Source organism: Gavia stellata, chromosome 14 (genome assembly GCF_030936135.1).
Source record: "Gavia stellata isolate bGavSte3 chromosome 14, bGavSte3.hap2, whole genome shotgun sequence".
Lineage (NCBI taxonomy): Eukaryota > Metazoa > Chordata > Aves > Gaviiformes > Gaviidae > Gavia > Gavia stellata.
Window position 1 is genome coordinate 23,876,692 of NC_082607.1, and position 7,528 is coordinate 23,884,219.

Sequence of the window (7,528 nt, forward strand, 5' to 3'; positions counted from 1 at the left end):
TGCAGCACCCCCGGCATGCCCAGTGGCCTCCGGGCACGACGACGCCCCGCCATCGCAAAGCCCGGGTCGCTGTGGAGACGCCAGGCCCGTGACCGGGCCTGCAGGCCTCCCCTGCCTTTCTCTACGTGGGCAGCGGAGCACCCCCAGGCCTGGGGGCCCTGTGTGGGAGCAAGGCCTGGGGACAAGGCCCAGGGCGGCGGCACCCGGAGCGGCTGAATGCACCCAGGACGGAGCTCGGCAGAGGCCGCGGGCACCGGGGGTACGTGGGAGGTGTCGGCTCGGGCCTGCCGGAGCCTCTGTGAGGGGAGAGCAGGGGCTGCCCCGTGCCGGTCCCAGCCGGTAACGGGCGCGGGCGTCTCCACAGCGACCGCCAGGGCTTTGTGATGCGGGGGCCTCATCGTGCCCAGAGGCCATTGTGACGGGGGTCCCCGCGATGACCGTGGGGGCATTTAAGGAGCGAGAGCCCTGGGGTGCCCACTCCCAGGAGAGCACCTCCCTCAGGAGGCAGCATCTCCCCTGGGTGCCCATGGCAGGTCTACGGCAGAGGACGCCGAAGATGCCCATGGATGAGAGGCGAGAGCCCACCCCCAGTCCGCCGACAGGCCGCAGAGCCTGCAGAGGAGGCGCCAGGTGAGGGACGGGGCAGGAGGGAGAGGCCGGTGGTGGGACAGGGCCGCACGGAGCTGCCTTGGTGCCGGGCTTGCTGGCACTGTAGGAGCCGCTGTGCCAAGGCAGCCGCCTCCATCCCATGCCTCCTCCTCCTCCTGCCCGCAGATGGACCGCAGGCAGCCACAGGCAGAGCCGCAGGGCAGACAGAGCCAGGTCTCGTCCCTCCACGGGGACAGGCTGCCACGGCTCCCCTGCCCAGGGAGCTCGCAGGCCGCTGGGAGCCACCGCGCACAGGTAGGGAGCCCGAGGGAGACGGGGCCGAAGGTCTTCCCGAGCCCAGGAGCTGCCGACGGGCAGGCGGGAGGTGTGGGAGGGGACAGGCGGGCCCAGGCCCTGTAGCAAGCTGAGCCCCCCATGCCGGCACTCCCGGGAGTCGCCGTGGGCCGCAGGGGGACCAGCCCTCTCCCCAGGCGGCTCTGGGAGCCGGGCAGCAGCCGCCTACGGGGCTGAGCGCTGCCCTAAGGGCTGGCAGGGGAGCCCAGCTGCAGGAGCACTTCAAGCTGGGGCCCCGGGGGCAAGGGCCACAGTCACGCAGCCTCTCTCCTCGGCTTCTCTTGCAGACGGACAGCCTGGCGCGCAGGGTGGCACCGCCCTGCAACAGGGTGGTACGGCCCCCGCAGCAGGGTGACACGGGACGAGACAGCCCGTCTGCCAGCCTTGCCGCATCTCCCCAGGCGGGCAGCGGCACCCGGGCACGCACCCGCAGCTCGGCCACCAGGAGCTGCCAGCACCAGCTGCAAGCTGCCGCCTCTGCCACCAGCACCCTCTGCATCTTCTGCCAGGGGCAGGGAACCGGCCCTCAGCACCACAGCCCGTGGCCACCGACAGCTTGTCCCCTCTGCTCGGGGCATCCGCGGTGAGCGGGCCACTGCCGTGAGGGTGGAGAGCTGGAGGCCCGGCCCGCACAGCCCCTGCAACCTATGCCACAGCTGTGAAGGACGCATCCCGGCGCCTCCTGAGTGAGGTCCGGAGCAAGGTTTTCGCTGGGAGCCGGGGACCCAGCCAGCAGCCGCCAGCACAGCAAGACCGGATGCGCAGCACGGCTGTGGCGAGGACACCAAGAACAGTCAAGGTCTGGGTGGCCGACGGTGCAAAGGCACCTGCAGCTCAACCGGTGCCTGGTCCCCGTGCACGTGGAGTCACTGGTCCTGCTGGCAGAGCCCCTGCGCCACCTTCCACAGGCAGGGATGTGAGGCCAGGGCGTCGGGGACGAACGGCACAGCACAAGCCAGCAATCCTGCAAGTGCCAGAGGACAAGCTAGGGCCTTGGCCGAGGAGAAGGAGAAGCGGAGGAAGACGACAGCAACAAAGAGCTGTCCCAAGGGGAAGACACCATCATCTATGACATCTGGGTCAACCCCTTGGTCCCGGAGCTCTTCCAGGACCCCCACGCTGGTCCCCAGGAAGGGCCCGGCTGGCCCAGCAGCACAGGCACAGAGACGGCAGGAGAGTCAGCCGGCGACCTGCAGAGCGCGTCTCCTGCCCCGGCACGGCTCACGGATGCCGAGCTGGCAGCTTCTGCCCTGGCCGGAGCTCCTAGGGAAGAGAGGCAGCATGCTCCCGGGGCACAAGAGGACGTCAAGGCATCAGCTTCTCCTGTCCTGGGCGAGCAGGCCAGAGCAGCACAGGAGGAGAGCCAGGCACTGGCCCCGCACAGCTCCGCAGACTCTGCCGCAACTCTGCAGGACACAGCCCCGTGCCTTGTGAGCGAGGTCGTGGGCAAGGTTTCATGGGGAGCCGGGGACCCAGCCAGCAGCCGGCAGCACAGTGGGACCGGACACGCAGCACGGCTGTGGTGATGACAGCAAGAACTGTCAAGGTCTGGGCAGCTGACGGCGGTAAGGCACCTGCAGCTCAACCGGTGCCTGGTCCCCGTGCACGTGGAGTCACTGGTGCTGCCGGCAGAGCCCCTGCGCCACCTTCCGCGGGCAGGGATGTGCGGCCAGGGCGTCGGGGACGAATGGCACAGCACAAGCCAGCAATCCTGCAAGTGCCAGAGGACAAGCTAGGGGCCTTGGCCGAGGAGAAGGAGAAGCGGGAGGGAAGACGACAGCAACAAAGAGCTGTCCCAAGGGGAAGACACCATCATCTATGACATCTGGGTCAACCCCTTGGTCCCGGAGCTCTTCCAGGACCCCCACGCTGGTCCCCAGGAGTGGCACGGCTGGCCCAGTAGCACAATCAGAGGGGCGGCAGGAGACTCAGCCGGCGACCTGCAGAACACGTCTCCTGCCCCGGCACGGCTCACGGATGCCGAGCTGGCAGCTTCTGCCCTGGCCGGAGCTCCTGAGAAAGAGGGGCAGCATGCTCCTGGGGCACAAGAGGACGCCAAGGCACCAGCTTCTCCTGTCCTGGGCGAGCAGGCCGGAGCAGCAGAGGCAGAGAGCCAGGCACCTGCCCCACACAGCCCCGCAGACTATGACGCAGCTCTGTGGGAGACAGCCCGGTGCCTCGTGAGTGAGGTCGTGGGCAAGGCTTTCTCTGGGAGCTGGGGACCCAGGCAGCAGCCGGCGCCACAGCAGGACCTGGCACAAAGCATGGATGTGGCAACGGCAGCAAGAACACCTGCAGGGCCCCAGGACACTGAGTCTCCCTTGGCTGGAGAGCCTCAGGGAGAGGCCAGCACAGCCCCTCTCGTCCCAGCGGCATGCCAGGATGGAGAAAACATGGCTTCTCCCATCTCTGGAGACCATCAAGGAGAGGCCAGCACAGCTATTGTCTCCCCAGCAGCGCACGAGGATGAAGGGGCTTCTCCATTGCCTCAAAAGGCTCCGGCAGACATTGGCACAGCCCACCTTGCCCCAGCAGCGGACAATGAAGGAGACCCAGTGGCTTCTCCCTTGGCTCGGGACCCGCACCAACAGGTGAGCCAGCACCGGGCATCCCAAAGTGCCGGAGACAGCCGCAGCGCCCGGGCTGTGTGCAGCTGGGAGATGCCTCTCCGTGTCATCCCGCTGACATCCCTTCAATCCCCTGCCTTTGCTCTTGCTCTCCCCATGCAGGTGGCCTCAGAGCACAGAGGCGACGCACAGCTCTCCTCCGCCTCCAGGGACATGCCCGAGGATGACCCAGGTATGTCCGCGAGTTGAGCGCTGCCCCGGCAAGGGCAGGCCTGGCCCGGCTGTCCCAGTGAGCGGCACCCAGGCCGGGCCGGCAGCACTGTGCGCACGGGGGCTGGCCGTGCCCTGGCCACCCCTCCCTGCGGAGAGCCCTCGGCGGCTTGCCCGTCGCCTGCCCAGCCCCTTGCCTACAGCTCTCCTTCCCCCACAGACACGGCCGCCCTCCCGCACACCCCAGCTCGTCGGCGATGGCCCTCCCTCTTCAGGAGGGCGCTCCGGGCTCTGCGCAGGGCTTTCTGCTCTTCCTGCATCACGGGACAGCAAGAGGAGCAGCGCCCCGCTGCCAGCACCAGGCAGGTCCCCGGAGATGGCGGCTGGCCCTGAGCCTGTGCAGCGTCCAGAGGGAGCGGCACGGGGAGGTACGCGAGGGACGGGTGCATGGACGGTGCCCCAGGCATTCAGCTGCCCTGAGGACATGGTGCTGAGACCTCCGCTCGGCCGTGGATGCTTTCTGAGGCCAATAAAAGATGACAGTTTTCCCCCCGTGCTCGCCTGTGCCTGGTCCATCTCAAGAGAAAGACAGTGTGCAGGCAAGGCCCATGCCGTCAAGCAGAGCTGGAGACCCCCCGTGCTCCCTCTTCGGGCCGAGCAAAGCCCGCGACCTCGGCCTCTGCCCATGTCTCCGGCGCTCCAGCTTGCAACCAGCTGGGGCCTCCGCTGGCCTCGCTCCACCGTGCCCGTGTCTTCCGGGACCCGGGCAGCCCCAGCCCGCAGCCGGTGCCCAGGCACGGCCTCCCCTGGGCCCAGTGGCGCAGAGGAACCCCTTCCCCATGGTGCTGCCCACGCCCTTGCTAGCACAGCCTGGGCTGCAGGCCTGCCCTTGGCCTCCAGGGCCTTTCCCACAGCCTCTGCGGCACTTCAGCCACCCGGCCCCAGCCCCACCTCCTGCGGGGCATCAGCCCATCCCCAGGCCAGTGCTTGGCGCTTGCCTTTGCCGGACTTCCATGCGTCCCCAGCAGCCCATTCCTCTGCCCCAGCCAAGTCCCTCCCAAGAGTAGCCCAACTGCCAGCACCGCCACTGCCACCCCCAGCGTGGGGACCTCCCCTGGCCTGGCTGGCAGCACGATCCCCTGCACTCTCCACCTCCGAGGAAAGCCACTGAACAAGAGCAGCCCGTCAGGGACCTCTCCCGTAAGCAGCCGCCAACCAGGCTCGGGACGCCGAGCGCCACCACCCCTGGCGCCCAACCGACCGGCCAATGCACCACCCACCCCTGGTGCTGGTTGCAGAGCCTCCCCTCTCTGCTCAGGCCCACGGCCGGGGGCAATCCCAGAGGGCCTCAAGCCTGTCTGGCACCATTGGCCCCAAGGAGAGCCCAGCTGGCTCTTCCCAGTCCCCGGCTCCTCCAGCACGTCCCTGGGAACGACGTCCAGGAGCGGTTGTGCCACCACCTTCTTGGTGTCAGAGCAGCCTGGAGGTGCTCCCACCGCTCCTCCTCGCCTTTCTGGAAGATGGCTCTGGCAGTTGCTCCGATCGCCAGGAGCCTCCCCAGATCAGCAGGCCCTTCCAGAGAGCAGAGCGTGGCCTCGCACTGGCACGGCACGGCTCCCCCCAGCCCTGCGACGCTCCCCAGCCAGTCACACAGCCATTTGGTAAACGGTTTAATTAATACACTGAAAGGACCACTGCCAGCCCAAGCTGCGGTTCACCCGCTGCTCTGCTTGGCCGCCAGTCTCTCGTCTCGCTCTTCAGCAACGGTTGGGCAGATGCCCTTTCCACGGGGCAGGGAGATCCACGGCGTGTTGCCCTGCACCGAACGAGAAGAAGCCACCTCTCATCATGAAACCCGGACGGGGCAGAGCTCTCCCTCTCAGGGGCGAAAAGCAGCAGAAGCCAGCCCCTGCCCATGCTGGGCCACGTACGCGTGGCCACGGCATTGGCCCGGCAGAAGCCCCTTAGGAAGGTGCCAAAGGTGTACAGGCCTACATCTGCCTCTTTCGGCCACGCCCATGAAGAATGCGCTTCAGCCCAAAGCAAAACACCACCCCTTTCCAACCCGGACAAGAGAGCCCATCGGGGATGGCGAGACAGCAGAGGCGTTGGCAGGGAGGGCACGCTCAGTCAGAGCGGCTGCCCAGGTCCCATCAAGATCTCAGCACTGCTCAGCTCCCAGCTCTCAGAAGGTTGAAAAAATCCCACAAGGCTGCTTCTCGAAAACGTCCCCATTCCTAAAGTTACGGATGCTTCCCCTTCCCACAGCGCTCAGCCCAAAGCAGGCAGAACCTCAGGGAGCAGAGCCAGAACTGATGCCAGCCCTGGAGCTTCTGTGCGTGGGAAGGCAGCTGCCTACAGAAGACACCAACGCCTCTTTGCTTCAGCCAGCAGCCCCCAACAACAGGAGAGAACCCACCCGCCTTGCCTCCGCGCAGGCTTGCTTTGCCAATGAGGAAGATGTTGGAGAGCCTGGTGGCAAAGCTATTGCCATTGGCGCCCTTCACGTGAACCACGTCAAATGACCCGGGGTGTCTCTCCCGGTTGGTGATCACCCCAATACGGCCCAAGTTGGCACCGCCGGTCACCATGCACAGGTTGCCTGCGGTGAAGGAAGACGGCTGTGACAAGAGCCGGCACACGGTGGCGTGGTGAAGCCCTTCCGCTTGGGCTCTTTGAGGAGCACCGCTGGAGAAGGGCAGGGACAGAGCCGCACTGGCCCGCGGAGCGGCCACCGGAGGGGGCACCTGGTGACACCACGTCCCACTGGAACCCTGGCACACCCCGAGGAGCCAAAGAGCTCTCTGGCCCCAAGGCCCGTACCAAGCATTCCCCACCACCTTCTCGGTTGTGTCGGCACCCAGGAGGCGACCCTGCTTCATTGTCCGGCTTGTGGGTGTGATCCCTCACCCGCTCCACCTCCGGAGGAAAGGCACTGAAGAAGAGCAGCCCGCGAGGGACCTCCCAGAGCCGGCTGGGGAGAGGGCTGGTCCCCCTGTGGCCCAAGGCGACTCCCGGCAGCACCCCCGGCATGCCCAGTGGCCTCCGGGCACGACGACGCCCCGCCATCGCAAAGCCCGGGTCGCTGTGGAGACGCCCAGGCCCGTGACCGGGCCTGCAGGCCTCCCCTGCCTTTCTCTACGTGGGCAGCGGAGCACCCCCAGGCCTGGGGGCCCTGTGTGGGAGCAAGGCCTGGGGACAAGGCCCAGGGCGGCGGCACCCGGAGCGGCTGAATGCACCCAGGACGGAGCTCGGCAGAGGCCGCGGGCACCGGGGGTACGTGGGAGGTGTCGGCTCGGGCCTGCCGGAGCCTCTGTGAGGGGAGAGCAGGGGCTGCCCCGTGCCGGTCCCAGCCGGTAACGGGCGCGGGCGTCTCCACAGCGACCGCCAGGGCTTTGTGATGCGGGGGCCTCATCGTGCCCAGAGGCCATTGTGACGGGGGTCCCCGCGATGACCGTGGGGGCATTTAAGGAGCGAGAGCCCTGGGGTGCCCACTCCCAGGAGAGCACCTCCCTCAGGAGGCAGCATCTCCCCTGGGTGCCCATGGCAGGTCTACGGCAGAGGACGCCGAAGATGCCCATGGATGAGGAGGCGAGAGCCCACCCCCAGTCCGCCGACAGGCCGCAGAGCCTGCAGAGGAGGCGCCAGGTGAGGGACGGGGCAGGAGGGAGAGGCCGGTGGTGGGACAGGGCCGCACGGAGCTGCCTTGGTGCCGGGCTTGCTGGCACTGTAGGAGCCGCTGTGCCAAGGCAGCCGCCTCCATCCCATGCCTCCTCCTCCTCCTGCCCGCAGATGGACCGCAGGCAGCC

The 7,528-nt window shown here is 67.7% G+C and overlaps 1 protein-coding gene across 1 annotated transcript in view; it reads left to right on the forward strand.

Moving 5' to 3' along the window:
- LOC132318191 (skin secretory protein xP2-like) overlaps window positions 1–4,112 on the forward strand; it is a 4,900-nt gene extending 788 nt beyond the window's left edge. The window contains 3 exon segments of the mRNA XM_059824597.1: window positions 2,802–3,535; window positions 3,537–3,798; window positions 4,050–4,112. Of these exon segments, the coding sequence (XP_059680580.1) occupies window positions 2,802–3,535; window positions 3,537–3,798; window positions 4,050–4,112 (1,059 nt within the window).
- Window positions 4,113–7,528: the final 3,416 nt, after the last annotated feature.